Genomic DNA, 20,067 nt, shown 5'->3' on the forward strand with positions numbered 1-20,067 from the left:
AAAAATCCATTGAATCCATACCTACTCAAACATTTCAGTTAAAGGTAAGCTCACGGGAACAATAATATATGAGAAGGTTTCGACCTTTAGTGACAAATATTACCATGACAAGCATCTGCCTCTCTGTGAGACACTGCAACTCTCCGTTCACCGTGTGAGTCGACTCTAGAGACAAACATAAGCATATTGACATCCTCACTGGTGAGGTTGAAGGTGCCATGTACACCGAGAACCATTTCGTGTAGCTATATTTACCAGAAGGAGAGTTGGTGAAATGTATCGTAAGCAGAAGCTGATGTGTCGAGGAATGGCGCGACCCCACATATTGGCTATGTCGTCTTCCAGCCGCTTTGTGCCTGCAATATAGTCAGTCTCGTACATCCATCCAGTACACACCAGAGTACATGTGTACCGTACACTCAGACAACACACATTCCACCATGACTTCAGTGAAAATACTGGATTGTGATTGGTTAATTAAAGTCATTCAGATGTGTATACATGTAATCACATTATAAACCTCTGATTTTCCAACTCAGTATGTATTTTTTTAATCGTATGATAGAATGGATATAAACATACTGTGTTGGAAAATCAGAGGTATATATCACGAAATTATAATAGCTCTAAATTTGATATAAAACCGAACGCGTAGTATATTTATCTCATAAATATGTAGGTAATATCCAACATTATTGTGGATTATGGTGGTAAAATCCGGAATTGATCATGGTGTTAATATCCTGAGTGAATCATGGTGGTAAATACCCGGAATGGATTATGGTGGCAATATTGGGAGAGGATTATGTTGGTAATATCCGGAATGGATTATGGTGGTAATACTGGATTATGGTGGTAATAACGTCGGTCCTTAGGCCCGAAACCGACTGAAAACCACTCGGACCCACAAGCTTTGTTTTCTGCAGGTCCTTATGGCCGACAGCTTTTTCATCCCCAAAAAGATTTTTCAAAAAAAATCATTTAGTAATTTCTAGCTTTTATCTCGATCAGCAGCTGTTGTCTGTAAGTGAAACGACTATCATTTTCGAGGAAGCAATTAGGTTACTGAGATATGATCTTTTAACCTCGAACAAGGTATCCGAATGCATTGTAAAGACTAGCCAGTCACTAAAGTTAAATAAAACTCATTAACTCAGTTTGTTAGTTGTCACATCTTTTGTGTTTGCTGGGAATTACTTATATTGTAGGTAAAATATACGGCCTACACATTCTGATCAGGACCCACAACGTTTTATGGTTCTGGGTCCTTAGGGCCTGCAGCTTTTCAGAGTTTGGGCAAACACTGCTTGGAGAGGATTATGGCGGTAATACCTGGTGTATGGAGAGGGCAGTGATACTTGGAGTATGGAGAGGATTATGGCGGTAATACTTGGAGTATGGAGAGGATTATGGCGGTGATATCCAGAATGGATAATAATGGCAATATTCGGAGTGGATTATGGTCGAGACATACCGTAACACCAGCTAATGGCTATGCACTCCATTGTGGCAAACAGGGCTAAAGATGGGAATGTTGCATACCAGTCCACCAATGTGATCACATAGATCCCTCCCTACAAGAAAGGAAAAGACATGTTAAGTTCATGCTGTGTGAAGGTCCACTTCGCTCGTCACGCCATAGACCCGGGTTCGAGTCCCCACATGGGTACAATGTGTGAAGCCCATTTCTGGCGTGGTTTACTGATTCCTCCCTCCAAATAAGGACCATAGACGTTAAATAGTTAAGATGTTAAGAGTTGGGCCCCTTAGACGTGATGGAAGCCAATGATTTGTGGATTCAAGTATCAGGTTGAAAGAGATTCCCTTGTGTGTATATTTGGTTCCGCCTCATGAACAGCTGGATTCCTCTACGGGGAGAGTTCTATGGATATAAAACTTCTTTATTAATAATATGTCTGTAGGCTTAATAATTCCTTGCATTGTGTACATGTCTAAGTTTAGGCTTAATTATTCCTCACATTGTGTACATGTCTAAGTTTAGGCTTAATCAGTCCTTACATTGTGTACATGTCTAAGGGTAGCCTTAATTATTCCTCACATTGTGTACATGTCTAAGGGTAGGCTTAATTATTCCTTACATTGTGTAAATGTCTAAGTGTAGGCTTAATCCGTCCTTACATTGTGTACATGTCTAAGTGTAGGCTTAATCAGTCCTTACATTGTGTACATGTCTAAGGATAGACTTACTCTTGCATCTACATGTCTAGGTTAATCATTCCTTACATTGTGTACATGTCTAAGGATAGACTTAATAATTTCTTGCATTGTATGTGGGGAGGGTTTCTTAGTCGTAAAAGTCCATTTCACTCACGTGATGAAAATGTATATGCATGTCTGAATCAAGTATTTGGAGCAAGATACGACACACCAGGCACAACACAGTGGAACTTCGTACCTGGGACACATACACCAGAGACACGAGGCCGGAAGCTGACAGAACCAGCACGGTTGCCAGCCAACGTCTCCGTGCAAGGCTGGGTACTTGGTCTGTCAGGGCGGTCACCACCATCTCATACGTAGGTATCTGGAAGTAGACAGTATTGCATAATATACACCGGTCAAACATGTCTTGATGGTATTCTCGTACCAGTCATGTGAATATAGAATAATGGGCATAGTTTTACACCTCTCGGCCCAACAAAACTGGACTAGGTTCCATGTAACTGACGCTAATCTGACAATGGCAGTGGGCATGTTTTACACCTCTCGGCCTAACAAAACTGGACTAGGTTCCATGTAACTGACGCTAATCTGACAATGGCAGTGGGCATGTTTTACACCTCTCGGCCTAACAAAACTGGACTAGGTTCCATGTAACAGACGCTAATCTGACAATGGCAGTGGGTATGTTTTACACCTCTCGGCCCAAAAAAACTTGACTAGGTTCCATGTAACTGACGCTAATCTGACAATGGCAGTGGGCATGTTTTACACCTCTCGGCCTAACACAACTGGACTAGGTTCCATGTAACTGACGCTAATCTGACAATGGCAGTGGGCATGTTTTACCAGGGTATCGATCAGCAGTAGAACCAGCATGATGAAGGTGAAGGCCGACCACAGCTGTGGCAGGGGAAGAGCAGACACGACCTCCGGGAACACTATGAAGGCCAGGTTGAACCCTGGAAAGAAGAAAAACACCAGTTAGACTCATTGTTGTGCAGTAATGTGCTGTGTAAAGTCGGAACATTCTGTAATAGTTGTCACGTTTTTACGGAGGTGCAAAACAGCAGAACCTGCTGTGCATGTTAGTGGAAGGATATAGATTGTGTTGACTGTTGGCATTTATATAACTTGATTTCTCGTTAATTTGTGAGGAAATCACTACACTGATAGATCACATATAGGAGAGTGTTTTACAGTCCTACTCAATTAGAAAGTGAATTATTCAGTTGACGTGTGCCTCTATTTAGAGCAAACATATTGAATGTACTCATGATTACATCAATAGACAACAACAGGGACCGACTGAGATGGTTTTGCGATACTTTCGGCACTATCCCAGCTACATCACCGCGGGCAACTACGTTAAAACTATTATATCTATATCACAGGCCCTCGTGTCTTTGCGAGGATTAAAGATTTTATAAAATATATACAAAAGTTTGAGATGATCCCCGACTCGAAATGCTTCACAGCATAATACATTATGACAAGGCCAGACACTTCAGTGCACCCCACCCGACTGCTTTGCCGATCGCTACGCTACAATCGCATGCAATCAATTAAAACTTAATGGAAACATAATCATGGATGATTGGCCTATCGAGCACCACTGATGTCACCTACCAATTCTTAATTGTTATTTCTGCAAGTCTATTGAAACCCGATTTTGACTCTCAACTAAACGATCTTGACACAAATGGCTGACGATATATCCCCACATAACGGAGGTGTGGTCGAAGCAAGCACTTACTGCTCAAAACATCCACTGCTGTCACCACCCACTACTGTCATCACCCACTGCTGTCATCACTCACTGCTGTCATCACCCACTGCTGCCATCACTCACTGCTGTCATCACTCACTACTGTCAACACACACTGCTGTCATCACTCACTGCTGTCATCACTCACTGCTGTCATCACCACTGCTGTCATCACCCACTGCTGTCATCACTCACTGTTGTCGTCACTTAGTGCTGTCATCACTCACTGCTGTCGTCACTTACTGCTCAAACCACCCACTGCTGTCATCACCCACTGCTGCCATCACTCACTGCTGTCATCACTCACTACTGTCATCACCCACTGCTGTCATCACTCACTGCTGTCGTCACTTAGTGCTGTCATCACTCACTGCTGTCGTCCATTACTGCTCAAACCACCCACTGCTGTCATCACCCACTACTGTCATCACCCACTGCTGTCATCACTCACTGCTGTCGTCACTTACTGCTCAAACCACCCACTGCTGTCATCACTCACTGCTGTCGTCACTTACTGCTCAAACCACCCACTGCTGTCATCACCCACTACTGTCATCACCCACTGCTGTCATCACTCACTGCTGTCGTCACCCACTGCTGTCATCACCCACTGCTGTCATCACTCACTGCTGTCATCACTCACTGCTGTCATCACCCACTACTGTCATCACCCACTGCTGTCATCACCCACTACTGTCATCACCCACTGCTGTCATCACTCACTGCTGTCGTCACTTACTGCTCAAACCACCCACTGCTGTCATCACCCACTACTGTCATCACCCACTGCTGTCATCACTCACTGCTGTCGTCACTTACTGCTCTCATCACCCACTGCTGTCATCACCCACTACTGTCATCACCCACTACTGTCATCATCCCAACTGCTGTCATCACTTACTGCTGTCCTCACCCACTGCAGTCGTCACTTATAACTGTCATCACCTTCTGTCAGTTTTTGTCACTTACTGCTGTCATCACCCACTGCTGTCATCACCCACTACTGTCATCACCCACTACTGTCATCACCCACTGCTGTCATCACCCATTGCTGTCATCACCTACTGCTGTCATCACCCACTGCTGTCATCACTTACTGCTGTCATCACCCACTGCTGTCATCACCCACTGCTGTCATCACCCACCAACCACTGCTGTCTCACTCACTCATCACCCACTGCTGTCATCACCCACTACTGTCATCACCCACTACTGTCATCACCCACTGCTGTCATCACCTATTGCTGTTATCACTTACTGCTGTCATCACCAACTGCTGTCATCACTTACTGCTGCCATCACCCACTGCTATCACCACCTACTGTTGTCATCACCAACTAGTGTCATCACCTGCTGCTGTCGTCATTTTTTATTGTCATCACCCAACGCTCTCATTACCTACCCACTACCGTCATTACCCGCTGTTGTCGTCACCCACAGCCTCATTTATATGATGAAGAATGGACTGACAAGAGCAGGAGCTGGTTAATGCATGAGGTTTTACTGCTTAATATGTGTTACACTTCAAACATCTGGCTACGTAATCCCGGGGCATGACTCGACATCACTGTGGCATGACATCTCGCGGTGTACGTTACATCACTTACTGCTGTCATCACCCACTGCTGTCGTCACTTATAACTGTCACCCTCCACACCTGTCGTCACTTACTGCTGTCACCACCAACTGCTGTCATCACCCACTGCTGTCATCACCCACTGCTGTCATCACACACTACTGTCGTCACCTACTGCTCTCATCACCCACTGCTGTCGTCACTTACTGCTGTCGTCACTGCTGTCGTCACACACTGTTGTCGTCACCTACTGCTCTCATCACCCACTGCTGTCATCAACCACTGCTGTCATCACCCACTGCTGTCGTTACCCACTGTTGTCGTCATTTACTGCTGTCATCACCTACTGCTGTCATCACCCACTTTTGTCGTCACCTACTGCTGTCATCACCAACTGCTGTCTAATGCTGAAATCACCCATTGTTGTCGTAACCTACTGCTCTCATCACCCACTGCTGTCATCAACCACTGCTGTCATCACCCACTGCCGTCGTCACCCACTGTTGCCGTCACTTCGTCACTGCTGTCATTACTGCTGTCATCACCTACTGCTGTCATCACCCACTGCTGTCGTCCCCTGTTGTGGCCCTACTGCTCTCATCACCCACTGCTGTCATCACCCACTGCTGTCATCACCCACTGCTGTCGTCACCCATTGTTGTCGTCACTTACTGCTGTCGTCACCTACTGCTGTCGTCACCCACTGCTGTCATCACCCACTGCTGTCGTCACCAACTGCTGTCATCACCTACTGCTGTCATCACCTACTGCTGTCATCACCCACTGTTGTCGTCACCTACTGCTCTCATCACCCACTGCTGTCATCACCTAATGCTGTCATCACCCACTGCTGTCACCACCTACTGCTGTCATCACTTACTGCTGTCGTCACCCACTGCTGTCACCATCCACTGCTGTCAACACCCACTGCTGTCGTCACCTACTGCTGTCATCACCTACTGCTGTCGTCACCCACTGCTGTCATCACCCACTGCTGTCGTCACCTACTGCTGTCATCACCTACTGCTGTCATCACTTACTGCTGTCATCACTCACTGCTGTCACCACCTACTGCTGTCATCACCTACTGCTGTCATCACCTACTGCTGTCATCACCCACTGCTGTCACCACCCACTACGGTCATCACCTACTGCTGTCATCACCTACTGATGTCATCACTTACTGCTGTCACCACCCACTGCTGTCACCACCTACTGCTGTCACCACCCACTACGGTCATCACCCACTGCTGTCAACACCTATTGTTGTCATCACCAACTACTGTCATCACCTGCTGCTGTCGTCACTATTTATTGTCATCACCCAACGCTCTCATTACCTACCCACTACCGTCATCACCCGCTGTTGTCGTCACCAACAGCCTCATTTACATGATGAAGAACGGACTGACAAGAGCAGGAGCTGGTGAGAATCTATGAGATTTTACTGCTTAATAAGTGCTACACTTAAAACATCTGGCTACGTCATCCCGGGGCATGACGCCACTGTGGCATGACATCTCGCGGTGTACGTTACACTGCGGCATGACATCACTGTGGCATGACATCTCGCGGTGTACGTTACACTGTGGCATGACATCACTGTGGCATGACATCTCGCGGTGTACGTTACATGACATCACTGTGGCATGACATCTCGCACGTTACACTGTGGCATGACATCACTGTGGCATGAATCTCGCGGTGCGTTACACTGCGGCATGACATCACTGTGGCATGACATCTCGCGGTGTACGTTACACTGCGGCATGACGCCATACGAAGGGTGGCTGAAAAGCTCTGAACCTAACCATGGTGTACCACGTTATGTTGTTAGTTGGTTGCTCATTAAATTTCAGCTCAGTTCCACCGAGGTCCACCCACTTCTGCCATCGGTACTCGTGTACCTAAACACAATGGTCGAGAATTCCCTTCTGGTGATATGAATTTTGAGAAATTTCTTTACGTTTCAAACGTAGCCAAAATCGGGGAATGTAAATACGGACCTCAACGCCACAGTTATGCATTGCGACTGACAACAGATTAGTCTTAATGTTGTCACATGCTCTCACATGTCATCACTCACTGCCGTCACATGTCGTCATTCACTGCTGTCACATGTCATCACTCACTCCTATCACATGTCATCACTCACTGCTGTCACTTGTCATCACTCACTGATGTCACATGTCATCACTCTCTGATGTCACATGTCACCCACTGCTGTCACATGTCATCACTCACTGCTGTCACATGTCGTAACTCACTGCCGTCACATGTCGTCACTTACTGCTGTTACATGTCATCACTCACTGCTGTCACATGTAGTCACTTTCTGCCGTCACATGTCGTCACTTACTGCTGTCACATGTCATCACTCACTGCTGTCCCATGTCGTCACTCACTGCTGTCACATGTCACTTACTGCTGTCACATGTCATCACTCACTGATGTCCCATATCATCACTTACTGCTGTCACATGTCATCACTTACTGCTGTCACATGTCATCACTCACTGCTGTCACATGTCACTCACTGCTGTCACATGTCGTCACTTACTGCTGTCACATGTCCTCACTCACTGCCGTGACATGTCGTCACTTACTGCTGTCACATGTCCTCACTTACTAACACTGTCATCATTATTCCTGTCACTCACTGCCGTGACATGTCGTCACTTACTGCTGTCACTTGTCGTCACTTACTGCTGTCACATGTCCTCACTAACTTCTGTCACATGTCATCACTCACTGCCGTGAAATGTCGTCACTTACTGCTGTCACTTGTCGTCACTTACTGCTGTCACGTGTCCTCACTAACTTCTGTCACATGTCGTTACTTACTGGTGGACAGTGGAGAACCACAGGTGGACTTCTGTCACACAGCTGGATAGTAGGAGGCCAGCATAATCTTGGCTATCAATGGTTTGTCCACATAAACCACTGGTGGATAGTGGAGAACCACTGATTGATAGTGGAGAACCACTGATGGATCAAGTTGAGGACCACTGGTGGATAGTGGAGAACCACTGGCGGATAGTGGAAAACCACTGGTGGACAGTGGAGAACCACTGGTGGATAGTAGTGAACCACTGGTGAATAGTGGAGAACCACTGATGGATAGTGGTGAACCACAGGTGGACAGTGGAGAACCACTGGTGGATAGTGGAAAACCTCTGATGGATAGTAGTGAACCATTGGTGGATATTATTGGTGGATATTAGTGGATGATAATTGAGAACAACTGGTGGATAGTAGAACACCACTGGTGGATAGCGGGAAACCACTGATGGATAGTTGAGGACCACTGGTGGATAGTGGAGAACCTCTGATGGATAGTGGAGAACCACTGATGGATAGTTGAGGACCACTGGTGGATAGTGGAGAACCTCTGATGGATAGTGGAGAACCACTGATGGATAGTGGAGGACCACTGGTGGATAGTGGAGAACCACTGATGGATAGTGGAGAACCACTGATGGATAGTGGAGGACCACTGATGGATAGTGGAGAACCACTGATGGATAGTGGAGAACCACCGATGGATAGTGGAGGACCACTGGTGGATAGTGGAGAACCACTGATGGATAGTGGAGAACCACTGATGGGATAGTGGAGAACCACTGGTGGATAGTGGAGAACCACTGAGACCACTGATGGATAGTGGAGAACCACTGATGGATAGTGGAGAACCACCGATGGATAGTGGAGGACCACTGGTGGATAGTGGAGAACCACTGATTGATAGTGGAGGACCACTGATTGATAGTGGAGAACCACTGGTGGATAGTGGAGAACCACTGTGCTCCATGGTTACAAATCTAGCAACAAAATATGCTGTGTTTGTTTCTCACGAGATCTGATGAAGTTTTAATGTAAAGTTTTGTCCCTCTCTCATGAGAAATGTGTACTTACCATGTGACCTGTCATCCACGTCACGTGGTTCTCGCATCTCCACCCACGCCACCAAATATCACTAGAGCATTCCCAGGCACTTTCATGCCTACAGAAATGTGCTGATTGATTGTGTATGTTTTAAACGCATACCTCAAGCGTGGGAAGAATTGTACTTGACGCATGGAAACTGTTAATTACGTACTATACACTACACAGTTAGGCCCATTACCTTTAAGCCAACCCTTGTACACCTCGGTCATAACGGGGGCAACGACACACACTCATCGAGGTGGCAGCGGTGAGTAGATGTTACTTTCAGACCGACCATAATATACTAATCATTCTGGCAGCCATGTTGGCCAGAGGATCCTCTATATGTCATCACCCTTTACGACAATCACTGGAGGACTGTCAAGAGAAACACATGTGACATGGGCAGTATTTCTACACGTGGTCATGCTTCTGGTTACACACTGAACCCTCGTTAATCCAGACCGTGCAGGCAACGCTTACATGAACACATAGACCTGATTCATAGCAATCAGCAATCTGCAGTTTACTTTGATTTAATCTTGTACGTCACCGTCCAGTTTAACGGGGTTTCACAGTAAATATTGATATACTTTAAAGATTGACTCTAGACACTAGTGTGTAGGAAATGTGCATGCGACATGTAGTATGACTATGACACGGGGTATACATGTACACTAGGGATGCGTATTGACGTAATGTTACCTTGCTAGATGTACCTACCTTTACCCTCGGTGTGGACGTTCAACGGCTACAGGGAGTGAGGATATTGGCTGGACACACGGATCATCCTGCCTTCCCCTGGATGTCCTTACAACTCTTTATTCACCCTTATTCTGAAATTACTTATATAATAACCTTTATGCTTTGAGAGCGTGTGCACAGCACATTATTTTCTTTTATTCACATAGAAAGCACATGGTATAGCGTACCTGATGACTGGAAGTCCTCCACGGTCAAGCCTCGCTGGTGGGCCACATGGCCGATAATAGCAAACACGGAGAAACCGACGTAGATGCAGCTTATGGCGTCCACCAGGCACATGACTATTGAGTCCCTAGAACACATGGTAAAGTTCTGTAAAGTTCGATACAAGTTCGATACAGGTTCTATACAGGTTCTGATCAAGATGCATGCATACACAGCAACTTCATTCACCGGCGACTTCAAGGACAGGTGGAGGAAGTGTAAGCATGTGAACTGTGCGGAATGACATGAACAGGTGCCCACGTGCGTGACTTAGTAACGCTGTACCCATGACACAGTTAAATGACATGACAATGTCTGGCGAGACCACCCCGTACACGACTCACATCTGCTCACACACCGACGACCCCTAACAGAAGGATGTGTTGTTGCTCCCCATGCAATGTCAGGATCAGACGATTGAGATGTACTGGATTTCCCTGGCTCTTAGGTGTTCGATTGGATTCAGGTCACCATATTGAAAGTGAACTCAATTACGCTTCAAATTTCGTGTTGCGATACTTTTGACGATATGTATACTTCGGTAAGATTACACTGCTGCGTTCAGCCATATTCCAGCCACATCACCAAGGACATTGTCAGATTGAAACACAACCGATCCCCTCCCTGAGTTGTCAGCAAGATCTTTAGAAATCACATGTTTAAGTACCAGCTGACCTGTTGCCTGTCTGTCAGTGATGAAGTATCATAGCAACTCCACACTCACAACACGTCATCATGTACATTGTGCATGCATCTCCCATTGCCACATTGTCTGACAAAGAATCGTCCGGCTTAAACAAGTGTCAACATATGTGAAGTGTTTCCGTACCTGAGGCAGTTATTGTTAAATTTGTTGTGGCCTGACATCGTTATGATACAGCCCATGCCAATACCCATTGAAAACAGGGAATAGGCACAGGCCTCCAACCATACCTATAGGAACAACAAAGACACATTAACAGTGATTACATTATACTGCACAACACATACTCTTACAAAGTAGGGGATCATGACAAATACATGCTAATACCACTGGTCAGAAGAAAGAAGAATGACAGCAAATAACTGTAAACATCCTATTCGAGAATGTTTATGTCTGTGGCAGCTATTTATAACTGAACAGTTTACACGTGCAGCACGTAATAGCGTGCGTAAGGTGTGGTGTCTTGCAACGTCGAGAAGTATGCCAAGTCGATGTCAACCTGAGACCTCATGGCAGACTTAGCGGGGGTCGGGTGTGGTGTCATCACCGTGACTGAGCGAATCCCGTTCCAGATTGTGCAAGTGGACAACACCCGGATATCCTTTCCCATCATACTCCCAGGACCCTTCAAACCGGTTGTACTCATTCTGTCTACCGGTGTGTATCTAATTCGTTCATTATTGTCATACAACATTTATTAGAAACTCTTACGGTTTTGGAAATCTTCAACTATTTCTGAGTATCCCCTAGTTTTGTAAGAGTATATAACATTACATAGACTCCATATCCTGGTGTGTTCCCAACTGTGTTTTGATTATCTCTCAATCGATATTTGATTTTTTTGTCTCCGAACACCGCAATATGCCAGCTGTATGTGGGCAGTCGGGTGATTGAGCCTGAGTGGAGCCTTTAGTCCTACCACGAATTCTCGCAGGATAGAATTAAAAACGCATTGTTAAGCGCATTTTTTACACCTAGAATTTGTTTACATGTTGATTTATATGGAAGATGAGACATTCCTGAAGATGTTTTCTCAAACGGCCATCCCCGCCACAAACCGCTATTTACTAGTATTGTTTTCTTAGCTTATGATAGTCGATACAAAATGTGGATTCTAGTTTTACTCTTGGGTACAACAGCTTCTCGAAGTTGGGATATATATAATAATAGATCCCGTCAGCGGATCCTGGAAGTAGGCAGCCCCGGATGAGGAAGACGGTGTTGAGGATGTACGGGACGCTGACGGTGATGTACACAATCTACAGAAAAAGAGATGATATCCAACATGTAGTGATGTCAGAGGTATCCTATACGTACGAAATATACAGGTATACTGCACGCAGTGATGATAAATTTATACCATACGTAGTGATGATACAGGTATACCACATGTAGTGATGATACAGGTATACTATATATATTGATGATACAGGTATACTATAAATATTGATGACACAGGTATACTATATATACTGATGATACCGGTATACTATATATATTGATGATACAGGTATACTATATATATTGATGACACAGGTATACTATATATACTGATGATACAGGTATACTATATATATATTGATGACACAGGTATACTATATATATTGATGACACAGGTATAGGTATGCTACACGTGGCAATGACACTGACACTGACACTAAGTTCTATTCAATGAAACGTCTTCACTCACATCTATCAGGATTCAACCTAAACCTATTTTGATAGCACACCAGCTTCTTCATTTGCCACGCTACGTGGACGCCGAGGTGTGGTTGAAACCTCCGTGTCGTGGCCTGGCTTCAAATAGGACCCACTTAGATCCTTTGTCATGAACCGGTCAGAGTCTCAACGACTGTATGTACTGGTCTGAACCGACACTTGCACATGTTGGATGATCGTCCACTGAGCATTTTTATCATCCGCTATTGTCTACCGTTGTCTAAATCCTCAGCTAGATAAACCACTGTAATCAAGGAACAACCTAAAGACTACAGATTCCCAGCTGGCTCCCAATCTAGCTGCCTGTTGAGAATAGAGATGAAATGTTGTGGACACATCCCTGGAACTACAGGGTACGTGAATACGACGCTCACCTTCCCCGATACTTTGATCCCCCACAGGACGCTGAGGAATGCTGCCAGGATGGCGACTGCGAGGAAACCTGCTAATGGCCATCTGATGCCGCCTATCTGGTCCAAACCGCTCGTAATCTCAAGCACCTTGTACCTGTGTAGCATACAACAAACCAATAGGGTGGAATAGGCATTGTAACCATTCAACGTTAGCTGTCTGATCTGTCAACAATCACCCATCGCCCCTCCCCCATCGAGGATGTGTAGTGCCAGTCATGTTAGCTGCCCCCCCCCTCGAAGATGTGTAGTGCCAGTCATGTTAGCTCCCTCCCCATCGAGGATGTAGTGCCAGTCAGTCGTTAGCTCCCCTCGAAGATGTGTGGTGCCAGTCATGTTAGCTCCCTCATCCACGTCGAGGATGTCGAGGAGGATGTGTGTGTAGTGCCAGTCAGTCATGTTAGCTCCCCCTCGAAGATCGAGGATGTGTAGTGCCAGTCATGTTAGCTCCCCTCCCCCCATCGAGGATGTGTAGTGCCAGTCATGTTAGCTCCTCCCCCATCGAGGATGTGTAGTGTCAGTCATGTTAGCTCCCCTCCCCATCGAGGATGTGTAGTGCCAGTCATGTTAGCTCCCTCCCCATCGAGGATGTGTGGTGCCAGTCATGTTAGCTTCCCTCCCCATCGAGGATGTGTGGTGCCAGTCATGTTAGCTTCCCTCCCCCATCGAGGATGTGTAGTGCCAGTCATGTTAGCTTCCCTCCCCATCGAGGATGTGTGGTGCCAGTCATGTTAGCTTCCCTCCCCATCGAGGATGTGTAGTGCCAGTCATGTTAGCTTCCCTCCCCATCGAGGATGTGTGGTGCCAGTCATGTTAGCTTCCCTCCCCATCGAGGATGTGTGGTGCCAGTCATGTTAGCTCCCTCCCCATCGAGGATGTGTAGTGCCAGTCATGTTAGCTCCCTCCCCATCGAGGATGGGTAGTGCCAGTCATGTTAGCTCCCTCCCCATCGAGGATGTGTAGTGCCAGTCATGTTAGCTTCCCTCCCCATCGAGGATGTGTAGTGCCAGTCATGTTAGCTCCCTCCCCATCGAGGATGTGTGGTGCCAGTCATGTTAGCTCCCTCCCCATCGAGGATGTGTAGTGCCAGTTATGTTAGCTTCCCTCCCCCATCGAGGATGTGTAGTGCCAGTCATGTTAGCTCCCCTCCCCATCGAGGATGTGTAGTGCCAGTCATGTTAGCTCCTCCCCATCGAGGATGTAGGTGCCAGTCATGTTAGCTCCCCCACCTCGAAGATGTGTGGTGCCAGTCATGTTAGCTCCTCCCACGTCGAGGATGTGTAGTGCCAGTCATGTTAGCTCCCCCTCGAAGATGTGTGGTGCCAGTCATGTTAGCTCCCTCCCCATCGAGGATGTGTAGTGCCAGTCATGTTAGCTCCCTCCCCATCGAGGATGTGTAGTGTCAGTCATGTTAGCTCCCCTCCCCCATCGAGGATGTGTAGTGCCAGTCATGTTAGCTCCCTCCCCCATCGAGGATGTGTGGTGCCAGTCATGTTAGCTTCCCTCCCCATCGAGGATGTGTGGTGCCAGTCATGTTAGCTTCCCTCCCCATCGAGGATGTGTAGTGCCAGTCATGTTAGCTTCCCTCCCCATCGAGGATGTGTGGTGCCAGTCATGTTAGCTTCCCTCCCCATCGAGGATGTAGTGCCAGTCATGTTAGCTTCCCTCCCCATCGAGGATGTGTGGTGCCAGTCATGTTAGCTTCCCTCCCCATCGAGGATGTGTGGTGCCAGTCATGTTAGCTTCCCCTCCCCATCGAGGATGTGTAGTGCCAGTCATGTTAGTTCCCTCCCCATCGAGGATGTGTAGTGCCAGTCATGTTAGCTCCCTCCCCATCGAGGATGTGTAGTGCCAGTCATGTTAGCTTCCCTCCCCCATCGAGGATGTGTAGTGCCAGTCATGTTAGCTCCCTCCCCCGTCGAGGATGTGTAGTGCCAGTCATGTTAGCTCCCTCCCACGTCGAGGATGTGTAGTGCCAGTCATGTTAGCTCCCCTCCCCCATCGAGGATGTGTAGTGCCAGTCATGTTAGGTGAAGCAGGAACAGAGGAACACAACCAGCGTCTATACATTCGTACAGAGTTAGACGTACTCGTGCAATTGAATATTCACACTGTTAACCACCATCAAGGTGAAACAATATTTTGCCATTTCAGAGAAATATTAATACGTCTTTGACAGATCGAAAAAAATCGATGTAGTGGTGGATCGCATATACCAGAGACAAACCCGCATACTTCTGGTATCAAGTAGGTAGGAACTAACATATTAATACCACGGTCAAACCAACACACAAGGGGAATACATCACAACAAATGTGCTGGTGTTGTTTTTCGCCGCTGTGTATTCAAGCCTCAACGGAGGGTGGACGTTCGGGGCCTGATACAGCCATGTGAGCAATATTGAACCTAAGACAATCACCTGGGTAACATGAAATGAAAACATAGTGATTTGCCACCACTTCACTTCAAAGTTAATCGATCCATTCCGTTGGTTGTACTTAAATAGAATGAATGTCTGACAACCCGTTTGCATTGGTTTTATATCCGTTTGGCATTAAATCTTTTCGCTTTGCGTGAAAAACAGACCATATTTGGACAAAATGGTGACAAAGCATGTATTGCATGCCTGATTTCAAAGTGGAAAACTCATTTTTGCGGTTGGGCGATGTATTTTCATGGGATGGTGATTGCAGCTGATTTTCAATTTTTGGTAATTTTAATTTCAAAATGGTAAGGTTTCTTCAGCACGTCAGCATATTTCCCGTAGATATGAAAAAAACAAAAACATTGTTGATACATGCTTGAACCAGCTGGTGACCTTCAGGCGAGAATGTACACGGAATATGGGTAATCGACTCACGCACTCATTGGTATGTTTGATCCCCTTGATCGCAACGTGTGAAGAATTAACAGCATTAATTACTAAACATCAGCTCAGCAGTCACTGACCCGAGGTCGTATCATTAATTTATAGAACACATAAGTCGACATTTTGGTCCGACAAACATCATGTATCAACCGGGTTAGGTGCAAGGTGCGTGTAACTTCAGGTATATGTCAGGTATATAGTTACTGAATACACTCAGCACGCAATACACCACATGGTCCGAAGCAAATTCAGGTCATGGCCACCTGCTTCGTGTTGAACACCTGGTGTCATGACTCCAAGGACAAATGAAAAAAAATACATTTGTTGAATAAAGGAACCCACAAATATTCGAACTGTTCACTTTTGATCTTGGCACGCATGAACAGTTGTTCGACCCGCCGCGTAAGGAGGTCAATGCCATAAATATTTCATTGTGTTATCAATTTGATGTAGCTGAATACAGAAATCAATATCCTACCTCCAGAATTCCTCTGCAGCAGTTACTCCGGGCTCCGAGCCATTTAAAGAATGAAGAGTTACAGCCGAGACAGCCGAAGTGGCGTTTTCGGCGTACCAAGTGTCGTTGCTGGACGTTGTATTGGCGAAGTCGCCCGGTGATATGCATCTGGCGGTGTTCCAGTCGTTGTTGCAGTGGGCCCACGGTAAGTTAGCGGCGAAGGAGTGCACCAGGTAGTACAGGTACCACGCAAATATGGAAGCGTTGTACGTTGCATACGTCCAGGAAATGAACACCGTCCCCAGACCAATACCTAGGGGGACGTAAATTACAGGAATGGCTGAGCAAACTAACATTTACAACTGACGAAGATAGTCATTGATCATAAAACAGTGACTATTACAACCTTTATTTCAAGATGAAGTAACAAAGTAACGCCATAGTTAATAATTAAGCTTTAAAGTGATGTTTGGTTGCTTAAATAAAATTATACATGCTAGTGTGCATCAGAAAAATACAAGATTAGTAAATATTGAATGTGAACAGTAATCATATTAGAACATTATACCCTTTCTTCTTAAAGGGTGTACACTCCACAGAGATTTATCACATGGTGGGGATGCAGTATCCTACCTTTAAAGGATGTACACTCCACAGATATGTATTACATGGTGGGGATGCAGCATCCTACCTTTAAAGGGTGTACACCCCACAGATATGTATTACCTGGTGGGGCAGCAGTATCCTACCTTTAAAGGATGTACACTCCACAGATATGTATTACATGGTGGGGATGCAGTATCCTACCTTTAAAGGGTGTACACCCACAGATATGTATTACATGGTGGGGATGCAGTATCCTACCTTTAAAGGGTGTACACCCCACAGATATGTATTACATGGTGGGGATGCAGTATCCTACCTTTAAAGGGTGTACACTCCACAGATATGTATTACATGGTGGGGATGCAGTATCCTACCTTTAAAGGGTGTACACTCCACAGATATGTATTACATGGTGGGGCTGCAGTATCCTACCTTTAAAGGGTGTCCTACCTTTAAAGGGTGTACACTCCACAGATATGTATAACATGGTGGGGCTGCAGTATCCTACCTTAAAAGGGCATACACCCCATAGATATGTATAACATGGTGGGGATGCAGTATCCTACCTTTAAAGGGTGTACACTCCACAGATATGTATTACATGGTGGGGATGCAGTATCCTACCTTTAAAGGGTGTACACTCCACAGATATGTATTACATGGTGGGGATGCAGTATCCTACCTTTAAAGGGTGTACACTCCACAGATATGTATTACATGGTGGGGATGCAGTATCCTACCTTTAAAGGGCATACACCCCACAGATATGTATTACATGGTGGGGATGCAGTATCCTACCTTTAAATCCTACACCACAGATATGTATTAATGGTGGGGCTGCAGTATCCACCTTTACAGGTGTACCTCCACAGATATGTATTACATGGTGGGGATGCAGTATCCTACCTTTAAAGGGTGTACAGTATCCTACCTTAAAGGGTGAACCACAGATATGTATTACATGGTGGGGATGCAGTATCCTACCTTTAAAGGGCATACACTCCACAGATATGTATTACATGGTGGGGGCTGCAGTATCCTACCTTTAAAGGGCATACACCCCACAGATATGTATTACATGTATTAAAGGGGTGATATGGGAGATGCAGTATCCTACCTTTAAAGGGTGTACGCTCCACAGATATGTATCTCCTGGTGGGGCTGCAGTATCCTACCTTTAAAGGGTGTACACTCCACAGATATGTATTACATGGTGGGGATGCAGTATCCTACCTTTAAAGGGTGTACACCCCACAGATATGTATTACATGGTGGGGATGCAGTATCCTACCTTTAAAGGGTGTACACTCCACAGATATGTATTACATGGTGGGGCTGCAGTATCCTACCTTTAAAGGGTGTACACTCCAAAGATATGTATAACATGGTGGGGCTGCAGTATCCTACCTTAAAAGGGCATACACCCCATAGATATGTATAACATGGTGGGGATGCAGTATCCTACCTTTAAAGGGTGTACACTCCACAGATATGTATTACATGGTGGGGATGCAGTATCCTACCTTTAAAGGGTGTACACTCCACAGATATGTATAACATAGTGGGGATGCAGTATCCTACCTTTAAAGGGTGTACGCTCCACAGATATTTATCACCTGGTGGGTATGCAGTATCCTACCTTTAAAGGGTGTACACTTCACAGATATGCATTACATGGTGGGGCTGCAGTATCCTACCTTTAAAGGGCATACATTCCACAGATATGTATTACATGGTGGGGATGCAGTATCCTACCTTTAAAGGGTGTACACTCCACAGATATTTATCACATGGTGGGGATGCAGTATCCCACCTTTAAAGGGTGTACACTCCACAGATATTTATCACATGGTGGGGATGCAGTATCCTACCTTTAAAGGGTGTACACTCCACAGATATTTATCACCTGGTGGGGATGCAGTATCCTACCTTTAAAGGGTGTACACTCCACAGATATTTATCACCTGGTGGGGCTGCAGTATCCTACCTTTAAAGGGTGTACACTCCACAGATATTTATCACCTGGTGGGGATGCAGTATCCTACCTTTAAAAGGAGGACACACATTCCAGACTTGTACTGGGCCACTCTGAGAGAACTGGCCGATGACCATCTCCAGGAATACACATGGGATGGCCCCGATGATGGTGAATAGAAGAAATGGGATCAGGAAAGCTCCTATTTGAGAATAAAAATAATGTTAGCTTTCCATGCATTATACCTGTTGGACAAATCGGAATAGAAGAACATCCTGAGGAGTCCCGATAACATATTTTTGTGAACTAAGAAATACACCATATATCAGGTGAGAAGCTGAATTTAATAACGCTGAACGATACGACAATGCACACGCTATCCATATATGCTAATATATATGTTTCTCCTTTAGGACCGACCATCTAATATCCTGAGGGGCGGCAGTTTGTTTCCAGAAATAATATTGTCCTTTCAGGGGCCCAAAACCACGTTTTCTTGAGAAGTCAATTTTTTATCACCATTTAACATCTGGTGAACGATATGGAATGATTGTGAATAGTAAACAGGTGGGAAATAAGGCATTTTCGCTCTTTTCCGGAAACAGATTACTAAACAACCAAAAAACCACGGTCCCTCAAGAACATCGGACGGTCCGTCCACCCATTATGATGGGGATGACAGAGAAGGGCATAGGTAACACGAACAATAAAAGGTCAAGTATTACTGTAGATGGTCACATTTTACGCAATTTGATGTCACAAAGAATTGCATTTTATGGCAAGAGACATATGTCATACTATAGAACTGTGTAGCATGTGTAGACCACATGGAGCATGAGGAGAGCACATGGAGCATGAGGAGCCACCTGGAGCATGTGAAGACCACATGATGCATGTGTAGACCACA

The 20,067-nt window shown here is 45.7% G+C and overlaps 1 protein-coding gene across 1 annotated transcript in view; it reads right to left on the bottom strand.

Moving 5' to 3' along the window:
• LOC124270287 (sodium-dependent dopamine transporter-like) overlaps window positions 1–20,067 on the bottom strand; it is a 41,913-nt gene that overhangs the window by 3,606 nt on the left and 18,240 nt on the right. The window contains exons 3-12 of the mRNA XM_046705328.1: window positions 19,231–19,362; window positions 16,601–16,892; window positions 13,218–13,350; window positions 12,249–12,383; window positions 11,251–11,354; window positions 10,385–10,509; window positions 3,031–3,143; window positions 2,417–2,545; window positions 1,475–1,574; window positions 256–356 (exon numbers count right to left, since the gene is read on the bottom strand). Coding sequence (XP_046561284.1) covers window positions 256–356; window positions 1,475–1,574; window positions 2,417–2,545; window positions 3,031–3,143; window positions 10,385–10,509; window positions 11,251–11,354; window positions 12,249–12,383; window positions 13,218–13,350; window positions 16,601–16,892; window positions 19,231–19,362 — 1,364 coding nt within the window. The remainder of the gene's footprint in view (window positions 1–255; window positions 357–1,474; window positions 1,575–2,416; window positions 2,546–3,030; window positions 3,144–10,384; window positions 10,510–11,250; window positions 11,355–12,248; window positions 12,384–13,217; window positions 13,351–16,600; window positions 16,893–19,230; window positions 19,363–20,067) is intronic.

The sequence above is a fragment of the Haliotis rubra genome, unplaced genomic scaffold (assembly GCF_003918875.1).
Source record: "Haliotis rubra isolate DU_JTF1 unplaced genomic scaffold, ASM391887v1 Scf1501, whole genome shotgun sequence".
Taxonomy (NCBI): Eukaryota; Metazoa; Mollusca; class Gastropoda; order Lepetellida; family Haliotidae; genus Haliotis; species Haliotis rubra.